Raw genomic sequence first — 22,133 nt, forward strand, 5'->3', positions numbered from 1 at the left:
CTCCACATTGACTCTGTACCGTAACACCCTGTATATAGCCTCCACATTGACTCTGTACCGGTACCCCCTGTATATAGCCTCCACATTGACTCTGTACCGGTACCCCCTTCTATATAGCCTCCACATTGACTCTGTACCAGTACCCCTGTATATAGCCTCCACATTGACTCTGTACCGTAACACCCTGTATATAGCCTCCACATTGACTCTGTACCGGTACCCCCTGTATATAGCCTCCACATTGACTCTGTACCGGTACCCCCTGTATATAGTCTCCACAATGACTCTGTACCGTAACACCCTGTATATAGCCTCCACATTGACTCTGTACCGGTACCCCCTGTATATAGCCTCCACATTGACTCTGTACCAGTACCCCCTGTATATAGCCTCCACATTGACTCTGTACCGGTACCCCCTTCTATATAGCCTCCACATTGTTATTTTACTGCTGCTCTTTAATTACTTGTTAATTTGACTTGTTTTCGTTTTTTTTAAACTGCATTTTTGGTTAAGAGCTTGTAAATAAGCATTTCACTGTAAGGTCTACTACACCTGTTGTATTCAGCATTTCACTGTAAGGTCTACTACACCTGTTGTATTCAGCATTTCACTGTAAGGTCTACTACACCTGTTGTATTCAGCATTTCACTGTGAGGTCTACTACACCTGTTGTATTCGACTAATAACATTTGATTAGATTTATTTGGAAAGGTACCTTCTTGATGATGTCCCTCACGGCCAGTAACTTCCCGTTCTCCGTTCCAACAAACAGCAGCTCCTGTTCTACTGTCTCTACTGCAGAGTTCCTGAGAACACACACACAATCGTTTTTAAACTCTTTTTAGCTGGTTCTGAACGAGATTATCAGACAGGAGATACAGTTAGAAGGGGTTGAACCCCGGTATACGGTGGGGAGCTTTGTTCATGTGCAGTGTTACCACTCAACCACGGCTCTGCAAAGAAGAGAGGGTAGTTATGGGTAGTGTAAGAGACAGGGCGGCACGATAGAGAGGGTAGTTATGGGTAGTGTAAGAGACAGGGCGGCACGATAGAGAGGGTAGTTATGGGTAGTGTAAGAGACAGGGCGGCACGATAGAGAGGGTAGTTATGGGTAGTGTAAGAGACAGGGCGGCACGATAGAGAGGGTAGTTATGGGTAGTGTAAGAGACAGGGCGGCACGATAGAGAAGGCAGTTATGGGTAGTGTAAGAGACAGGGCAGCACGATAGAGAGGGTAGTTATGGGTAGTGTAAGAGACAGGGCGGCACGATAGAGAAGGCAGTTATGGGTAGTGTAAGAGACATGGCGGCACGATAGAGAGGGTAGTTATGGGTAGTGTAAGAGACAGGGCGGCACGATAGAGAGGGTAGTTATGGGTAGTGTAAGAGACAGGGCGGCACGATAGAGAGGGTAGTTATGGGTAGTGTAAGAGACAGGGCGGCACGATAGAGAGGGTAGTTATGGGTAGTGTAAGAGACAGGGCGGCACGATAGAGAGGGTAGTTATGGGTAGTGTAAGAGACAGGGCAGCACGATAGAGAGGGTAGTTATGGGTAGTGTAAGAGACAGGGCGGCACGATAGAGAAGGCAGTTATGGGTAGTGTAAGAGACATGGCGGCACGATAGAGAGGGTAGTTATGGGTAGTGTAAGAGACAGGGCGGCACGATAGAGAAGGCAGTTATGGGTAGTGTAAGAGACAGGGCGACACGATAGAGAGGGTAGTTATGGGTAGTGTAAGAGACAGGGCGGCACGATAGAGAAGGCAGTTATGGGTAGTGTAAGAGACAGGGCAGCACGATAGAGAGGGTAGTTATGGGTAGTGTAAGAGACAGGGCGGCACGATAGAGAGGGTAGTTATGGGTAGTGTAAGAGACAGGGCGGCACGATAGAGAAGGCAGTTATGGGTAGTGTAAGAGACAGGGCGACACGATAGAGAGGGTAGTTACGGGTAGTGTAGTATAGTAGAACAGGGGACTGTGGGTAGTGGAGTACCTGTGTCCAATGTTGACAGAGACCAGGTTGTCGAGGTTGAGACGACACCACTGTTCCACGTCTGGAGCACAGGTAGCACTGTAGAGCGCTCGTCTGACCCGCGGAGAGGAACACGCCTGGAACACTGCTGCTAGCTGCTCTCTGAAGCCACTACGACCATCCTCAAACAGCTTATCGCTCTCATCCACCACCAACCATTCCACACTGAGCACACACACACACACACACAGTATTAACAAACCCTGCTACGACAGCCCTCAACCAACATATCAGACCCAACAACACAGAAATAACACAGTCTTGTATAACTAACCTTAGGGCTGGGCGGTTAACCGTATTTTACTATATACAGATATTGATGCAGGGACCGGTTTGGGTTTTTACTTTACCTTCTAGAACGATATTTAAACGTTTGGTTTGTTAAATGTGATACGCTGTGTGTAACGTCCGTTTTTATAGTTGACTTGGCTACTTGGGTCGTCTCTCTAAGCTCTCTCTCTATGCCGCTTTCCACACAGAACTAGCCCCGCCCCCCTGTCACTCAAGGAGTGGATTTTGATGTTACTTGCCCAGAGACACTTGTGTTCAGTCTGCATGGCCAATCGAGTACCACAGTATGAGTCATAATCGCCATGAAGCCATGTGGTCAAACAGGGAAATGGTTCCATTGTTTTTTCACAATTCATTTTTTAATTTTAGAAACACTTAAAATAAGGGATGTGTTTCTCGTAGGTTTACAAGGAGACTTTTATCAATATAGTCAGTCGCCTGTATTTACTCGCCAAAAATTAAACGGCAATTAGCTGCTAATGTGGCTAATATTAAGAACTACAAATGCCACCATGATCTAGCCGAATCGAGGCAAAGGTAAGAATGTCTGGATTAACTATCTAATGTTAGCTATTTGTAGTAATGAATAAAATTGGCTACATTTCATTAAAAACTGACAATTCTGTGAAAACTTGTGCAAGTTTTAAATTGAGAATATGTTAGCAAAGGTGCCAGATAGCGATGAAGTGCAGGAGCTTGCAGGGATTTGTAGTCTTGCATAATGTCTACTTTGGATGCAAATTAGCATTTTAGAATCAGAGTAAGTAGAGCCCGAATATCTTGATAAAAGTCCCCTTGTCCGAGAGAGATGTACACGGTCATCAAAACGCCACGTCAGGGTAAAGACTACATGAAACACAGCCCTTAATTTAAGTGTTTCTAAAATAAATACAAAATTAAATGGTGGAAAAAACAAAGGACCCATTTCCCTGTTTGACCACTAGGTGTTATGGGTATGATGACACCACCACTGTGGGGTTCTACGTAGCACATGCGACAACGTTGTTTTCATTTTGCTTCTTAATATAAATCCACTAGCGTTCCATAATTACACTATTAGTTTGTTTCTCTTACATCTGCAAAGTTCTTAGCAAGTTTGCGGGAAAAAAGTATCTTCTAAATCAAAGAGGAATAGTTATAGCATGAATATGTCGGCTACATGAAGAAACATCTAATGTAGCCAAAGATTATAGGGTCCCCTAGGAAACACTTATCAACACTTTGGTTCCTACCCTGTCACAATAACTCCTCCCCGGCATTTTCATTCGTTGTCATCTCAAACACAGTATTCAAAGTGCCCACCATTATTTATATTCTAACTATAGAATTATAATAATCCTTCTATTGCCATGATTCCAACAGTTCACTAGTGTTTTTGCTCTAAATCAATTGCAACATTTGGTTATAAATAAGGCCTAGTATCTGTGGCCCATTATCGTGCAGCCAGTCTTACGCGGCAGTGTGGAAATGATCCTCAGTGCAGGAAACACAGAAATGTATGAAAATGTTTTTGGTTGAATTGAACAGTAGAAAACAAAGGAGAAAGACTCATTGAAATCACGCAGAATGTATGTTGCCACCCAGGGGTCATTACTCAAAGCACATTAAGGACTTTTAGGACTAACATTTTTAAAAACACAGTGATATATTTTGGTCATAGCGCCCAGTCCAAACTAACCTTACGGGGACATACATTTCTGTCCCATTCAAAATCCTATTTCCCCTAACCACAAAACCTAACCCTAATTCTAACCTTAGCTCCTAACCCTAATTCTAATTCTAACCTTAGCTCCTAACCCTAAATCTAACCGTAGCTCCTAACCCTAATTCGAACCTTAGCCCCTAACCCTAATTCGAACCGTAGCCCCTAACCCTAATTCTAACCTTAGCCCCTAACCCTAATTCTAACCTTAGCTCCTAACCCTAATTCTAACCTTAGCTCCTAACCCTAATTCTAACCTTAGCTCCTAACCCTAATTCTAACCTTAGCTCCTAACCCTAATTCTAACCTTAGCTCCTAACCCTAATTCTAACCTTAACCCTAAACAACTTAGAAATAGCGTTTGACCTTGTGAACCCAGTTGGCCCAAATGTTTTGACTTCTGGTCTCCACGAGTATAGTTAATAATGTGTGTGGATGTGTTTAACACACATAGTATTGACAAACAAAACCTGTTACATTAGCCCTCAACCAACATAGAGCCAACACACAGAGGGAGCTGACCTGCTGAGGTCTATAGCATCCTGCTTCAGGAGGAACACCAGTCTATTGGGGGTACTGATCAGAATATCTAGACAGAGAGGGGAGAGAGAGAGAGAGGGGAGAGGGGGAGAGAGAGGGGGAGGGACAAAAAAAATAGAAAATGAGTGAGGGCTGTTGTGCTGGTCTCGGTCTCATTAGTAAACAGGTCCCAGCGCATTTTACAGATCATTTGAATATTGTCTTTGTACCGGATTTCTTGTGAGAGCTGGGAACGTGTTTCCTGGCTGCCATGGAGGCCTTGTCTAGTATGTGAACTCTGAACCCGACGCCCTCCGACAGACGCACCAACTCCCTGTGGGTCTACACAACAACACAACATTGTAACAAAATAACACAACATTCTAATAACACAACATTCTAACAACGCAACATTCAATCAACGCAACATTCTAACACCACAACATTCTAACACCACAACATTCTAACAACACAACATTCTAATAACACAACATTCTAACAACGCAACACAACATTCTAACAACGCAACATTCAATCAACACAACATTCTAACACCACAACATTCTAACACCACAACATTCTAACACCACAACATTCTAACACAACATTCTAACAACACAACATTCTAACACAACATTCTAACAACACAACATCCTAACAACACAACATTCTAACACAGCTTTCAATCAACACAACATCCTAACACAACATTCTAACAACACAACATTCTAACAACACAACATTCTAACAACACAACATTCTAACACAGCATAAAAAACACATGCAACAATGTCAAATCAAATTGTACGTGTCACATGCTTGGTAAACAACAGGTGTAGACTATGAACTGTTTACCGACAGGCCCTTCCCAACAATGCAGAGAGAAACAGAACAATTATAACCCCAGGAATAAAAATACACAACGACTAACGATAAGTTGGCTAAAAACACGTAGTACAGGTACCAAGTGGACATGCAGGGGTATGAGGTTCATGCAAATAGGTAGGATAGATAATAGACAGTAACAGCAGTATACTGTTGGTAGGGGTAAAGGATAGATAATAGACAGTAACAGCAGTATACTGTAGTTAGGGGTAAAGGATAGATAATAGACAGTAACAGCAGTATACTGTAGGTAGGGGTAAAGGATAGATAATAGACGGGAACAGCAGTATACTGTAGGTAGGGGTAAAGGATAGATAATAGACGGGAACAGCAGTATACTGTAGGTAGGGGTAAAGGATAGATAATAGACGGGAACAGCAGTATACTGTAGGTAGGGGTAAAGGATAGATAATAGACAGTAAGAGCAGATGAGTCAACAGAGTTAGTGCATAAAGGGGCAGATAGTTAAATAGTTAACCAAATAGCTATCCAGACTAACTATTTAGCAATCTTATTGATTCTGGTAGGCTTGAGGCTGGGTTTCCCTTTGTAATCCGTGATAGTTTGTTATCCATATAGTTAGCGTCAGAGTAGGTGTAGCAGAATTCGATCTTAGTCCTGTATTGACGCTTTGATGGGTCGGAGGTCTTAGCCGGATTTCTTATAAATGTCTGGATTAGTGTTCCGTTCTTTAAAAGCGGCAGCTCTAGACCTTAGTTCGGTACGGATATTGCCTGTAATCCATGGCTTCTGGTTGGGATATGTACGTACGGTCACAATGGGGACGTTGTCGTTGATGTTCTTATCAACGAAGCCGGTGACTGATGTGGTAAACTCCTCAATATTATTGGATGTATACCGGAACATATTCAAATCTGCGCTAGCGAAACTGTTTTCCAACCGTTAACGACGATGACGTGCGGAGCACTTAATATCCGTGTCATAAAGTATTCACACCCCTCGACTTTTCCCATATTCTGTGTTACTGAATTTAAAGTTGAGATTGTGTCACTGACATTATGGGGTAGTGGGTAGATCGGAGTGAAATTTTATTTGTAGAACATTTGCAAAATTAATAAAAAATGTCAAGCTGAAATGTCTCGAGTTAATCTGTTTTGAACCCCTTTGTTAAGCCTCAATAAATTCAGGAGGAAAAATGTCTTTAACAAGTCACATAATAAGTTGCAAGGACTCACTCTTTTTGCAATAAGTGTCTCACATGATTTCTGAATGACTACCTCATCTCTGTACCTCACACATACAGATAATTGTAAGGTCCCTCAGGCAAACTGGGGATTTCAACCACAAAGACCAGGGAGGTCTTTGGGCATCCTATTGGTAGATGGATAGGGCATCCTATTGGTAGATGGATAGGGCATCCTATTGGTAGATGGATAGGGCATCCTATTGGTAGATGGATAGGGCATCCTATTGGTAGATGGATAGGGCATCCTATTGGTAGATGGATCTAAATAAAATAAAAATGCAGACATTGAATATCCCCTTGAACAAATTAATTACACTTAGGACGGTGTATCAATACACCTAGCCACTACAAAGATACAGGCATCCTTCCTAACTCAGTTGCCAGAGAGGAAGGAAACAGCTCAGGGATTTCACCATGAGGCCAATGGTGACTTTAAAACAGTTACAGAGTTTAATGGCTGTGATAGGAGAAAACTGAGGATGGATCAACAACATTATAGTTACTCCACAATACCACAACAATACTGTTTGGGGCAAATCCAATCTAACACATTACTGGTGGCAGCTACATCCTGTTATGGGTATGCTTGTCATCGGACTGGGGAAATAGAATGGAGCTGAGCACAGGAAAAATCCTAGAGGGAACCCTGATTCAGGCTGCTTTACACCAGACACTGGGAGATGAATTCACCTTTCAACAGGACAATAACCTAAAACACAAGGCCAAATCTACACTGGAGTTGCTTACCAAGAAGACAGTGAATGTTCTTGAGTGGCTGAGTTACAGTTTTGACTTAAATCTACTTGAAAATCTATGGCAAGACCTGCAAATGGTTGTCTAGCAATGATCAACAACCAATTTGAGCTTTAAGAATTTTAAAAAGCATTAAAAAAAATGGGCAAATGTAGCACAATCCAGGTATGCAAATCTCTTAGAGACGTACCCAGAAAGACTCACAGCTGTAATCGCTGCCAAAGGTGATTCTAACCAGTATCGACCCAGGGGTGTGAATACTTATGTAAATGACATTTCTGTATTTCATTTTCAATAAATGTGCAACATTTTGTAAGCATAAGTTTTCCACTTTGTCCTTATGGGATATTGTGTGTAGATGGGTGAGAGTTTTATTGTTTATATCAACACAACATGTCCCATGTTTCATGAGCTGAAATAAAAGATCCCAGAAATGTTCCATACACACAAAAAACACATTTCCTTTCAACTGTTGTGCACAAATGTGTTTCCATCCCTGTTAGTGAGCATTTCACCTTTGCCAATATAATCCATCCACCTGACAGGTGTGGCATATCCAGAAGCTGATTAAACAGCATGATCATTACACAGATGCACCTTCTGCTGGGGTCAATAAAAGGCCACTCTAAAATGTGCAGTTTTGTCACACAACACAATGCCACAGATGTGTCAAGTTGAGCATGCAATTGGCATGCTGACTGTAGGAATGTCCACCAAAGCTGTTGACAGATAATTGAAGGGTAATTTCTCTACCATAAGCCACCTCAGTCATGCAGACCACATGCCAGCCAAGGACCTTCACATCCAGCTTCTACACCTGGAGTATCGTCTGAGACCGGCTAACCGGAAAGCTGATAAAACTGAGGAGTATTTCTGTCTGTAATAAAGCCCTCGTAGGAAAATGTATTCTGATTGGTTGGGCCAGCTCCCCAGTGGGGGGGGGGGGGGGGGGGGGCAATGCCCTCATGGGAGTTTCTCCCATTCTTCTCTGCAGATCCTCTCAAGCTCTGTCACGTTGGATAGGGAGCATTGCTGCACAGCTATTTTCAGGTCTCTCCAGAGATGTTCGATTGGGTTCTGGCTGGGCCACTCAAGGACATTCAGAGACTTGTCCCGAAGCCACTCCTGCGTTGCCTTGGCTGTGTGCTTAGGTCGTTGCTTAGGGTCGTTGTCCTGTTGGAAGGTGAACCTTGACCCCAGTCTGAGGTCCGTTGTTCCGCGATAGAGAGGGAGGCCAGAGTCCGTTGTTCCCGATAGAGAGGGAGGCCAGAGTCCGTTGTGCCCGTTGTTCCCGATAGAGAGGGAGGCCAGAGTCCGTTGTTCCCGATAGAGAGGGAGGCCAGAGTCCGTTGTGCCCGTTGTTCCCGATAGAGAGGGAGGCCAGAGTCCGTTGTTCCCGATAGAGAGGGAGGTCAGAGCCCGTTGTGCCTGTTGTTCCCGATAGAGGGAGGTCAGAGCCCGTTGTTCCCGATAGAGAGAAAGGCCAGAGCCCGTTGTGCAGATAGAGAGAGAGGCCAGAGCCCGTTGTGCCGATAGAGGACAGAGCCCGTTGTGCCGATAGAGGCCAGAGCCCGTTGTGCCGATAGAGAGAGAGGCCAGAGCCCGTTGTGCCGATAGAGAGAGAGGCCAGAGCTCGTTGTGCCGATAGAGAGAGAGCCCAGAGCCCGTTGTGCCGATAGAGAGAGAGCCCAGAGCCCGTTGTGCCGATAGAGAGAGAGCCCAGAGCCCGTTGTGCCGATAGAGAGAGAGCCCAGAGTCCGTTGTTCCCGATAGAGAGAGCCCAGAGCCCGTTGTGCCGATAGAGAGAGAGCCCAGAGCCCGTTGGTGCCGATAGAGAGAGGCCAGAGCCCGTTGTGCCGATAGAGAGAGGCCAGAGCCCGTTGTGCCGATAGAGAGAGGCCAGAGCCCGTTGTGCCGATGGAGAGAGGCCAGAGCCCGTTGTGCCGATAGAGAGAGGCCAGAGCCCGTTGTGCCGATAGAGAGAGGCCAGAGCCCGTTGTGCCGATAGAGAGAGGCCAGAGCCCGTTGTGCCGATAGAGAGAGGCCAGAGCCCGTTGTGCCGATAGAGAGGCCAGAGCCCGTTGTGCCGATAGAGAGAGGCCAGAGCCCGTTGTGCCGATAGAGAGAGGCCAGAGCCCGTTGTGCCGATAGAGAGAGGCCAGAGCCCGTTGTGCGATAGAGAGAGGCCAGAGCCCGTTGTGCCGATAGAGAGAGGCCAGAGCCCGTTGTGCCGATAGAGAGAGGCCAGAGCCCGTTGTGCCGATAGAGAGAGGCCAGAGCCCGTTGTGCCGATAGAGAGAGGCCAGAGCCCGTTGTGCCGATAGAGAGAGGCCAGAGCCCGTTGTGCCGATAGAGAGAGGCCAGAGCCCGTTGTGCCGATAGAGAGGCCAGAGCCCGTTGTGCCGATAGAGAGAGGCCAGAGCCCGTTGGTGCCGATAGAGAGAGGCCAGAGCCCGTTGTGCCGATAGAGAGAGGCCAGAGCCCGTTGTGCCGATAGAGAGAGGCCAGAGCCCGTTGTGCCGATAGAGAGAGGCCAGAGCCCGTTGTGCCGATAGAGAGAGGCCAGAGCCCGTTGTGCCGATAGAGAGAGGCCAGAGCCCGTTGTGCCGATAGAGAGAGACCAGAGCCCGTTGTGCCGATAGAGAGAGGCCAGAGCCCGTTGTGCCGATAGAGAGAGGCCAGAGCCCGTTGTGCCGATAGAGAGAGGCCAGAGCCCGTTGTTCCCGATAGAGAGGGAGGCCAGAGTCCGTTGTGCCCGTTGTTCCCGATAGAGAGGGAGGTCAGAGTCCGTTGTGCCCGTTGTTCCCGATAGAGAGGGAGGCCAGAGTCCGTTGTTCCCGATAGAGAGGGAGGCCAGAGTCCGTTGTGCCCGTTGTTCCCGATAGAGAGGGAGGCCAGAGTCCGTTGTTCCCGATAGAGAGGGAGGTCAGAGCCCGTTGTGCCTGTTGTTCCCGATAGAGGGAGGTCAGAGCCCGTTGTTCCCGATAGAGAGAGGCCAGAGCCCGTTGTGCCGATAGAGGCCAGAGCCCGTTGTGCCGATAGAGGCCAGAGCCCGTTGTGCCGATAGAGAGAGAGGCCAGAGCCCGTTGTGCCGATAGAGAGAGAGGCCAGAGCCCGTTGTGCCGATAGAGAGAGTCCAGAGCCCGTTGTGCCGATAGAGAGAGGCCAGAGCCCGTTGTGCCGATAGAGAGAGGCCAGAGCCCGTTGTGCCGATAGAGAGAGGCCAGAGCCCGTTGTGCCGATAGAGAGAGGCCAGAGCCCGTTGTGCCGATAGAGAGAGAGGCCAGAGCCCGTTGTGCCGATAGAGAGAGAGGCCAGAGCCCGTTGTGCCGATAGAGAGAGAGGCCAGAGCCCGTTGTGCCGATAGAGGCCAGAGCCCGTTGTGCCGATAGAGGCCAGAGCCCGTTGTGCCGATAGAGAGAGAGGCCAGAGCCCGTTGTGCCGATAGAGAGAGAGGCCAGAGCCCGTTGTGCCGATAGAGAGAGAGGCCAGAGCCCGTTGTGCCGATAGAGAGAGAGGCCAGAGCCCGTTGTGCCGATAGAGAGAGGCCAGAGCCCGTTGTGCCGATAGAGAGAGGCCAGAGCCCGTTGTGCCGATAGAGAGAGGCCAGAGCCCGTTGTGCCGATAGAGAGAGGCCAGAGCCCGTTGTGCCGATAGAGGCCAGAGCCCGTTGTGCCGATAGAGAGAGAGGCCAGAGCCCGTTGTGCCGATAGAGAGAGGCCAGAGCCCGTTGTGCCGATAGAGAGAGGCCAGAGCCCGTTGTGCCGATAGAGAGGCCAGAGCCCGTTGTGCCGATAGAGAGAGGCCAGAGCCCGTTGGTGCCGATAGAGAGAGGCCAGAGCCCGTTGTGCCGATAGAGAGAGGCCAGAGCCCGTTGTGCCGATAGAGAGAGGCCAGAGCCCGTTGTGCCGATAGAGAGAGGCCAGAGCCCGTTGTGCCGATAGAGAGAGGCCAGAGCCCGTTGTGCCGATAGAGAGAGGCCAGAGCCCGTTGTGCCGATAGAGAGAGGCCAGAGCCCGTTGTGCCGATAGAGAGAGGCCAGAGCCCGTTGTGCCGATAGAGAGAGACCAGAGCCCGTTGTGCCGATAGAGAGAGGCCAGAGCCCGTTGTGCCGATAGAGAGAGGCCAGAGCCCGTTGTGCCGATAGAGAGAGGCCAGAGCCCGTTGTTCCCGATAGAGAGGGAGGCCAGAGTCCGTTGTGCCCGTTGTTCCCGATAGAGAGGGAGGTCAGAGTCCGTTGTGCCCGTTGTTCCCGATAGAGAGGGAGGCCAGAGTCCGTTGTTCCCGATAGAGAGGGAGGCCAGAGTCCGTTGTGCCCGTTGTTCCCGATAGAGAGGGAGGCCAGAGTCCGTTGTTCCCGATAGAGAGGGAGGTCAGAGCCCGTTGTGCCTGTTGTTCCCGATAGAGGGAGGTCAGAGCCCGTTGTTCCCGATAGAGAGAGGCCAGAGCCCGTTGTGCAGATAGAGAGAGGCCAGAGCCCGTTGTGCCGATAGAGGCCAGAGCCCGTTGTGCCGATAGAGGCCAGAGCCCGTTGTGCCGATAGAGAGAGAGGCCAGAGCCCGTTGTGCCGATAGAGAGAGGCCAGAGCCCGTTGTGCCGATAGAGAGAGGCCAGAGCCCGTTGTGCCGATAGAGAGAGGCCAGAGCCCGTTGTGCCGATAGAGAGAGGCCAGAGCCCGTTGTGCCGATAGAGAGAGGCCAGAGCCCGTTGTGCCGATAGAGAGAGGCCAGAGCCCGTTGTGCCGATAGAGAGGCCAGAGCCCGTTGTGCCGATAGAGAGAGGCCAGAGCCCGTTGTGCCGATAGAGAGAGGCCAGAGCCCGTTGTGCCGATAGAGAGAGGCCAGAGCCCGTTGTGCCGATAGAGAGAGGCCAGAGCCCGTTGTGCCGATAGAGAGAGGCCAGAGCCCGTTGTGCCGATAGAGAGAGGCCAGAGCCCGTTGTGCCGATAGAGAGAGAGGCCAGAGCCCGTTGTGCCGATAGAGAGAGAGGCCAGAGCCCGTTGTGCCGATAGAGGCCAGAGCCCGTTGTGCCGATAGAGGCCAGAGCCCGTTGTGCCGATAGAGGCCAGAGCCCGTTGTGCCGATAGAGGCCAGAGCCCGTTGTGCCGATAGAGAGAGAGGCCAGAGCCCGTTGTGCCGATAGAGAGAGAGGCCAGAGCCCGTTGTGCCGATAGAGAGAGGCCAGAGCCCGTTGTGCCGATAGAGAGAGAGGCCAGAGCCCGTTGTGCCGATAGAGAGAGAGGCCAGAGCCCGTTGTGCCGATAGAGAGAGGCCAGAGCCCGTTGTGCCGATAGAGAGAGAGGCCAGAGCCCGTTGTGCCGATAGAGAGAGAGGCCAGAGCCCGTTGTGCCGATAGAGAGAGAGGCCAGAGCCCGTTGTGCCGATAGAGAGAGAGGCCAGAGCCCGTTGTGCCGATAGAGAGAGAGGCCAGAGCCCGTTGTGCCGATAGAGAGAGAGGCCAGAGCCCGTTGTGCCGATAGAGAGAGAGGCCAGAGCCCGTTGTGCCGATAGAGAGAGAGGCCAGAGCCCGTTGTGCCGATAGAGAGAGAGGCCAGAGCCCGTTGTGCCGATAGAGAGAGAGGCCAGAGCCCGTTGTGCCGATAGAGAGAGAGGCCAGAGCCCGTTGTGCCGATAGAGAGAGAGGCCAGAGCCCGTTGTGCCGATAGAGAGAGAGGCCAGAGCCCGTTGTGCCGATAGAGAGAGAGGCCAGAGCCCGTTGTGCCGATAGAGAGAGAGGCCAGAGCCCGTTGTGCCGATAGAGAGAGAGGCCAGAGCCCGTTGTGCCGATAGAGAGAGAGGCCAGAGCCCGTTGTGCCGATAGAGAGAGAGGCCAGAGCCCGTTGTGCCGATAGAGAGAGAGGCCAGAGCCCGTTGTGCCGATAGAGAGAGAGGCCAGAGCCCGTTGTGCCGATAGAGAGAGAGGCCAGAGCCCGTTGTGCCGATAGAGAGAGAGGCCAGAGCCCGTTGTGCCGATAGAGAGAGAGGCCAGAGCCCGTTGTGCCGATAGAGAGAGAGGCCAGAGCCCGTTGTGCCGATAGAGAGAGAGGCCAGAGCCCGTTGTGCCGATAGAGAGAGAGGCCAGAGCCCGTTGTGCCGATAGAGAGAGAGGCCAGAGCCCGTTGTGCCGATAGAGAGAGAGGCCAGAGCCCGTTGTGCCGATAGAGAGAGAGGCCAGAGCCCGTTGTGCCGATAGAGAGAGAGGCCAGAGCCCGTTGTGCCGATAGAGAGAGAGGCCAGAGCCCGTTGTGCCGATAGAGAGAGAGGCCAGAGCCCGTTGTGCCGATAGAGAGAGAGGCCAGAGCCCGTTGTGCCGATAGAGAGAGAGGCCAGAGCCCGTTGTGCCGATAGAGAGAGAGGCCAGAGCCCGTTGTGCCGATAGAGAGAGAGGCCAGAGCCCGTTGTGCCGATAGAGAGAGAGGCCAGAGCCCGTTGTGCCGATAGAGAGAGAGGCCAGAGCCCGTTGTGCCGATAGAGAGAGAGGCCAGAGCCCGTTGTGCCGATAGAGAGAGAGGCCAGAGCCCGTTGTGCCGATAGAGAGAGAGGCCAGAGCCCGTTGTGCCGATAGAGAGAGAGGCCAGAGCCCGTTGTGCCGATAGAGAGAGAGGCCAGAGCCCGTTGTGCCGATAGAGAGAGAGGCCAGAGCCCGTTGTGCCGATAGAGAGAGAGGCCAGAGCCCGTTGTGCCGATAGAGAGAGAGGCCAGAGCCCGTTGTGCCGATAGAGAGAGAGGCCAGAGCCCGTTGTGCCGATAGAGAGAGAGGCCAGAGCCCGTTGTGCCGATAGAGAGAGGCCAGAGCCCGTTGTGCCGATAGAGAGAGAGGCTAGAGCCCGTTGTGCCGATAGAGAGAGAGGCCAGAGCCCGTTGTGCCGATAGAGAGAGAGGCCAGAGCCCGTTGTGCCGATAGAGAGAGAGGCCAGAGCCCGTTGTGCCGATAGAGAGAGAGGCCAGAGCCCGTTGTGCCGATAGAGAGAGAGGCCAGAGCCCGTTGTGCCGATAGAGAGGCCAGAGCCCGTTGTGCCGATAGAGAGGGAGGCCAGAGCCCGTTGTTCCCGATAGAGAGAGAGGCCAGAGCCCGTTGTTCCCGATAGAGAGAGAGGCCAGAGCCCGTTGTTCCCGATAGAGAGAGAGGCCAGAGCCCGTTGTTCCCGATAGAGAGAGAGGCCAGAGCCCGTTGTTCCCGATAGAGAGAGAGGCCAGAGCCCGTTGTTCCCGATAGAGAGAGAGGCCAGAGCCCGTTGTTCCCGATAGAGAGAGAGGCCAGAGCCCGTTGTTCCCGATAGAGAGAGGCCAGAGCCCGTTGTGCCGATAGAGAGGGAGGTCAGAGCCCGTTGTTCCCGATAGAGAGAGGCCAGAGCCCGTTGTGCCGATAGAGAGGGAGGTCAGAGCCCGTTGTTCCCGATAGAGGGGCCAGAACCAGTATTTCTCATGTTCTATAATTGTCCAGCAGCCAAAGACACAATACTACACATATTAACAACCCACAGCAACAACCCACAGCAACAGCACATATTAACAACCCACAGCAACAACCCATAGCAACAACACATATTAACAACCCACAGCAACAACCCACAGCAACAACCCATAGTAACAACCCACAGCAACAACCCACAGCAACAACCCACAGCAACAACCCACAGCAACAACCCACAGCAACAACCCACAGCAACAACCCACAGCAACAACCCACAGCAACAACCCACAGCAACAACCCACAGCAACAACCCACAGCAACAACCCATGCTTGTTGTTGCATCTTCAGATCTTCCGTCTTTCTACATTGGCGAAGGATATTTTCATCTCTTGTCAAATGAAACCGCTGGCATTTGCAGTGCACTTTTGAGAGCGGTGTTTTCCGGTAATTGAATTGTATAATATTTGCGTTTATAGCCTACTGCCGTGTGCACATCGCTGTGCTTAAGCTAAATGTCATGCTACATGAATCTCATTGCTTTTAAAAGTTATTTGATATATAGTGGTTGTATTAGTTTGGGGTCTATCGTTACCACAACTCTCCTTGACTATGTTTGCAATATGTTATTTCTCACACAGAAGGACAAGCTGACCAATAGACGAGGTCAACTGTTGTACTCTGTATGGATAGCAGATCGACAGTGTTCGTTACTCATCTTGTCGGCTGACGAAAAGTAAAATGTGGACAGTTCTATCATCTTCAATACGCGCCTCGGAATTCAATGAGGACGTGTGTGGCCTCCCCCGGTGAGTCCGTCTTCACGTGAAACCTACTTCCAAGCTGCAATGCCTGTGACAAGGACCCGATCAAGTGTCGGCATTGGCTAATAAGAATTGCGATATCTGAGAGCCTGGTGAGAGGAGCACGGGCGATTGAGAGCAGGAAATTATTATTATACTCACCCCAAGGGCACAACGGCCACCAAACATGGATTTGTTAATGAGGCATGACGACCAAACGGTTCTATATGTGTGTGTACCTGGCTGGCCAGTTCCCTGGTGGGAGAGATGACCAGAGCTCTGATGCCGAGGTTAGCAGGCTGTTTCAGGTGTGTCAGGAGAGGGAGACAGAACGCTAGAGTCTTCCCCGAACCTGTGGGAGCACACGCCAACAACTCACGACCCTGGGAGAGGGGTGAGAGAGAGATGCATACAACTATATTATTTAGGGTTCCATTCTATTTATCCATACACTCAGTCTGTGTTCCATTCTATATATCCACACACTCATCAGTCTGTGTTCCATTCTATATATCCACACACTCATCAGTCTGTGTTCCATTCTATATATCCATACACTCATCAGTCTGTGTTCCATTCTATATATCCATACACTCATCAGTCTGTGTTCCATTCTATATATCCATACACTCATCAGTCTGTGTTCCATTCTATATATCCACACACTCATCAGTCTGTGTTCCATTCTATATATCCACACACTTATCAGTCTGTGTTCCATTCTATATATCCACACACTCATCAGTCTGTGTTCCATTCTATATATCCACACACTCATCAGTCTGTGTTCCATTCTATATATCCATCCACTCATCAGTCTGTGTTCAATTCTATATATCCATCCACTCATCAGTCTGTGTTCCATTCTATATATCCATCCACTCATCAGTCTGTGTTCCATTCTATATATCCATCCACTCATCAGTCTGTGTTCCATTCTATATATCCACACACTCATCAGTCTGTGTTCCATTCTATATATCCACACACTCATCAGTCTGTGTTCCATTCTATATATCCACCCTCAGTCTGTGTTCCATTCTATATATCCACACACTCATCAGTCTGTGTTCCATTCTATATATCCATACACTCATCAGTCTGTGTTCCATTCTATATATCCATACACTCATCAGTTTGGGTTCCATTCTATATATCCATCCACTCATCAGTCTGTGTTCCATTCTATATATCCACACACTCATCAGTTTGTGTTCCATTCTATATATCCATACACTCATCAGTCTGTGTTCCATTCTATATATCCACACACTCATCAGTCTGTGTTCCATTCTATATATCCATACACTCATCAGTCTGTGTTCCATTCTATATATCCATACACTCATCAGTTTGGGTTCCATTCTATATATCCATCCACTCATCAGTCTGTGTTCCATTCTATATATCCACACACTCATCAGTCTGTGTTCCATTCTATATATCCACACACTTATCAGTCTGTGTTCCATTCTATATATCCACACACTCATCAGTCTGTGTTCCATTCTATATATCCACACACTCATCAGTCTGTGTTCCATTCTATATATCCATCCACTCATCAGTCTGTGTTCAATTCTATATATCCATCCACTCATCAGTCTGTGTTCCATTCTATATATCCATCCACTCATCAGTCTGTGTTCCATTCTATATATCCACACACTCATCAGTCTGTGTTCCATTCTATATATCCACACACTTATCAGTCTGTGTTCCATTCTATATATCCACCCTCAGTCTGTGTTCCATTCTATATATCCACACACTCATCAGTCTGTGTTCCATTCTATATATCCATACACTCATCAGTCTGTGTTCCATTCTATATATCCATACACTCATCAGTTTGGGTTCCATTCTATATATCCATCCACTCATCAGTCTGTGTTCCATTCTATATATCCACACACTCATCAGTTTGTGTTCCATTCTATATATCCATACACTCATCAGTCTGTGTTCCATTCTATATATCCACACACTCATCAGTCTGTGTTCCATTCTATATATCCATACACTCATCAGTCTGTGTTCCATTCTATATATCCATACACTCATCAGTTTGGGTTCCATTCTATATATCCATCCACTCATCAGTCTGTGTTCCATTCTATATATCCACACACTCATCAGTTTGTGTTCCATTCTATATATCCACACACTCATCAGTCTGTGTTCCATTCTATATATCCACACACTCATCAGTCTGTGTTCCATTCTATATATCCATCCACTCATCAGTCTGTGTTCAATTCTATATATCCATCCACTCATCAGTCTGTGTTCCATTCTATATATCCATCCACTCATCAGTCTGTGTTCCATTCTATATATCCATCCACTCATCAGTCTGTGTTCCATTCTATATATCCACACACTCATCAGTCTGTGTTCCATTCTATATATCCACACACTCATCAGTCTGTGTTCCATTCTATATATCCACACACTTATCAGTCTGTGTTCCATTCTATATATCCACCCTCAGTCTGTGTTCCATTCTATATATCCACACACTCATCAGTCTGTGTTCCATTCTATATATCCATACACTCATCAGTCTGTGTTCCATTCTATATATCCATACACTCATCAGTTTGGGTTCCATTCTATATATCCATCCACTCATCAGTCTGTGTTCCATTCTATATATCCACACACTCATCAGTTTGTGTTCCATTCTATATATCCATACACTCATCAGTCTGTGTTCCATTCTATATATCCACACACTCATCAGTCTGTGTTCCATTCTATATATCCATACACTCATCAGTCTCTGTGTTCCATTCTATATATCCACACACTCATCAGTCTGTGTTCCATTCTATATATCCACACACTCATCAGTCTGTGTTCCATTCTATATATCCACACACTCATCAGTCTGTGTTCCATTCTATATATCCACACACTCATCAGTCTGTGTTCCATTCTATATATCCATACACTCATCAGTCTGTGTTCCATTCTATATATCCACCCTCATCAGTCTGTGTTCCATTCTATATATCCACACACTTATCAGTCTGTGTTCCATTCTATATATCCATACACTCATCCATCTCTGCATACTCACATGCATCATCAGGGGTATAGCCTGCATCTGGATGGGCGTGGGTATGGTGAGTCCAGCTGCGGACAGGTTCTGGAGGACGCGTGGGTTCAGGTCGTACTCGGACTGCAGCTCGGAGAAGGTGCACACTGGGTCAGGCACGTCACAGCCATGCACGTTGATACGATGCTGCATGCGGACACGGTTCACCTGACAACACACAGAGATGAGATTCAACAGGTAGACAGAGCGAAGAGCTGTGTGTGTGTGTGTGTGTGTGTGTGTGTGGTGTGTGTGTGTGTGTACCTTCTCTTGGTGGAGGTGTTGGAGTCTCTTCATGGATGTCTTGTCTCTGTCCCTCCCCTCCTTCAAGCCTTTAGACTTCCTGTCTGCAGAGGAGGTCCACAGGATGCCCTCGGTCTCCTCACACGCTACTACAACAAAACGACAGGGACCATCAGAATGCTGAATTAATTCATGGGTCATTTTAAACAACAATAAGCTGCTCCAGTTGAAACACACAGAACACACATACACACCGATGTGGAAAGATGCCCAAAAAGCAACACATGAAGTTTTGGAAATGGCCAAGTCAAAGTCCAGACCTAATCCCAATGGAGATGTTGTGGCAGGACTTGAAACGAGCATTTCAAGCTTGAAAACCCCAAAATGTCACTGAGTTAAAGCATTTCTGCATGGAAGAGTGGGCCAAAATTCCTCCACATCGATGTGAGAGACTTATCAACTACAGGAAGTGTTTGGTTGGAGTCTTTGCAGTTAAAGGTGGACTGATCAACTACAGTAAGTGGTTGGTTGGAGTCTTTGCAGCTAAAGGTGGACTGATCAACTACAGTAAGTGGTTGGTTGGAGTCACTGCAGCTAAAGGTGGACTGATCAACTACAGTAAGTGGTTGGTTGGAGTCACTGCAGCTAAAGGTGGACTGATCAACTACAGTAAGTGGTTGGTTGGAGTCACTGCAGCTAAAGGTGGACTGATCAACTACAGTAAGTGGTTGGTTGGAGTCACTGCAGCTAAAGGTGGACTGATCAACTACAGTAAGTGGTTGGTTGGAGTCACTGCAGCTAAAGGTGGACTGATCAACTACAGTAAGTGTTTGGTTGGAGTCACTGCAGCTAAAGGTGGACTGATCAACTACAGTAAGTGGTTGGTTGGAGTCACTGCAGCTAAAGGTGGACTGATCAACTACAGTAAGTGGTTGGTTGGAGTCACTGCAGCTAAAGGTGGACTGATCAACTACAGTAAGTGTTTGGTTGGAGTCACTGCAGCTAAAGGTGGACTGATCAACTACAGTAAGTGTTTGGTTGAGTCACTGCAGCTAAAGGTGGACTGATCAACTACAGTAAGTGGTTGGTTGGAGTCACTGCAGCTAAAGGTGGACTGATCAACTACAGTAAGTGGTTGGTTGGAGTCACTGCAGCTAAAGGTGGACTGATCAACTACAGTAAGTGTTTGGTTGGAGTCACTGCAGCTAAAGGTGGACTGATCAACTACAGTAAGTGGTTGGTTGGAGTCACTGCAGCTAAAGGTGGACTGATCAACTACAGTAAGTGGTTGGTTGGAGTCACTGCAGCTAAAGGTGGACTGATCAACTACAGTAAGTGGTTGGTTGGAGTCACTGCAGCTAAAGGTGGCACAATCAGTTATTGAGTGTAAGCGGACAATTACTTTTACACACAGGGGCATTGGGTGTTACATAACTTTGTTAATTGAATAAGTACACTTTTTTGCAATTTGTAAACACAGGTTATCTTTATCTAATATTAGGTTTTGGTTGAATACTTTTTAACATTCGGTATCAAAAATAGAGAATGAGAAAGGGGCAAATACTTTTTCACCGCACTGTAGAACACAAGCCTCCAAATTCTACCTTCAGCCTGAGTATCTTTCTTTTCCTTCTTTGCCGTCTTCTCCTCATCCTGTCGTTTCCTTTTCCCTGCAGCAGCATCTACCTCTCCCTCCTCGTCTTGCTTCTCCTCCGCTCTCTGCTCCTGGTTGCCGTGGGTTGTTCCGGTCCCGAAAAAGTCGATCCCATAGTGGTCAGATACATCTTTCTCTTGAGATCTCACCACCTGGAACGCACACACGTACCATAAATAAATATAACTATTGTTAATGACAAGAGTATACTACGAAGACAGCTACTAGCAATACCCCAGACCGCTAAATCCTAATGTGATATATGTCCTGATACATCTCACTACAAACGTTCAGAATAATGTTAGTTAACCAAAACAATCGAAAGTTACATAGATAATATCATCCGGGACTTCAATTTATGAGAATAAACGAAACATTGAGTTTGAGATGTATTCATTTTAAACCTGAAACTAGCTAACTTAGCTAGACTGTGTCTCTACAGATCGAGGGCAGACACGCTAACGAACCGCCCAAATCTTTGCAGCGTTCAAATACTACTCGCTCAACACGAATAGAGAAATATTGGACATCATCCTCATTACCTTAAATCGTTCGGCATCTTTACCAAACCTCTTGAAATCAAATTTCGCTCCGGCTCCGAGTTTACGAAACAAGTCGAAGGCGTCCATTGAAACAGCGTGGAGACGAGAAAAAAGGCATGACGACTCGATCCCAGTGTAGTTAAACCAACCGGTGATTCGTCGATTGATTATAAAGCCTGGATATGTTTGTGTGGTTGTACCTCATGTGTCCACATGGTGTCGCCATTGTCTCATCAGTGGAATATGGAAACCAAAGTATTTCGTTTGCATGGTTACGTTTGGTATTTTCCATGTCTCAAACGGCAGTATTTGTAGTGAGGACGTTACTATTATTGAACAACACTGTGATGTGTTTACGTCCTCTACAGATCCTCTCTAATTAACGAGACAGGAGTTGACAGGAGTTGAGAGAAAACATTCAGCTAGTGTCATGGAGACAGAATACCTAATAATGATTTAGTTTAAATGTTTTACAATTTACTCAATAAATGAAATGTATTTATAAAGACCCTTTTTACATCAGCCGATGTCACAAAGTGCTGTACAGAAACCCAGCCTAAAACCCCAAACAGCAAGCAAATGCAGGTGTAGAAGCACGGTGGCTAGGAAAAACTCCCTAGAAAGGCCAAAACCTAGGAAGAAACCTAGAGAGGAACCAGGCTATGATGGGTGGCCAGTCCTCTTCTGGCTGTGCCAGGTGGAGATTATAACAGAACATGGCCAAGATGTTCAAACGTTCATAGATGACCAGCAGGGTCAAATAATAATAATAATCACAGTGGTTGTAGATGGTGCAACAGGTCAGCACCTCAGGAGTAAATGTCAGTTGGCTTTTCATAGCTGATAATTAAGAGTTAGAGACAGCAGGTGCAGTAGATCATCAAAAAACAGCAGGTCTGGGACAAGGTAGCACGTCCGGTGAACAGGTCAGGGTTCCATAGCCGCAGGCAGAACAGTTGAAACTGGAGCAGCAGCACGATTAGGTGGA

At 47.9% G+C, this 22,133-nt stretch overlaps 1 protein-coding gene across 2 annotated transcripts in view; it reads right to left on the bottom strand.

The window, feature by feature from the left end:
* ddx52 (DEAD (Asp-Glu-Ala-Asp) box polypeptide 52) overlaps positions 1-21,298 on the bottom strand; it is a 43,992-nt gene extending 22,694 nt beyond the window's left edge. Inside the window, exons 1-9 of one of the 2 annotated variants that reach the window (XM_036967923.1) lie at positions 21,146-21,298; positions 20,554-20,755; positions 18,971-19,095; positions 18,689-18,874; positions 15,843-15,986; positions 4,776-4,887; positions 4,549-4,615; positions 1,995-2,198; positions 719-809 (exon numbers count right to left, since the gene is read on the bottom strand). In XM_036967923.1, coding sequence (XP_036823818.1) covers positions 719-809; positions 1,995-2,198; positions 4,549-4,615; positions 4,776-4,887; positions 15,843-15,986; positions 18,689-18,874; positions 18,971-19,095; positions 20,554-20,755; positions 21,146-21,232 — 1,218 coding nt within the window. In that variant the 5' untranslated portion in view covers positions 21,233-21,298. Of the gene's footprint in view, positions 1-718; positions 810-1,994; positions 2,199-4,548; positions 4,616-4,775; positions 4,888-15,842; positions 15,987-18,688; positions 18,875-18,970; positions 19,099-20,553; positions 20,756-21,145 lie in introns of both variants that reach the window. The other variant, XM_036967922.1, reaches the window with a different exon arrangement.
* Positions 21,299-22,133: the final 835 nt, after the last annotated feature.

The sequence above is a fragment of the Oncorhynchus mykiss genome, chromosome Y (genome assembly GCF_013265735.2).
Source record: "Oncorhynchus mykiss isolate Arlee chromosome Y, USDA_OmykA_1.1, whole genome shotgun sequence".
In the NCBI taxonomy this organism is placed as follows: Eukaryota; Metazoa; Chordata; class Actinopteri; order Salmoniformes; family Salmonidae; genus Oncorhynchus; species Oncorhynchus mykiss.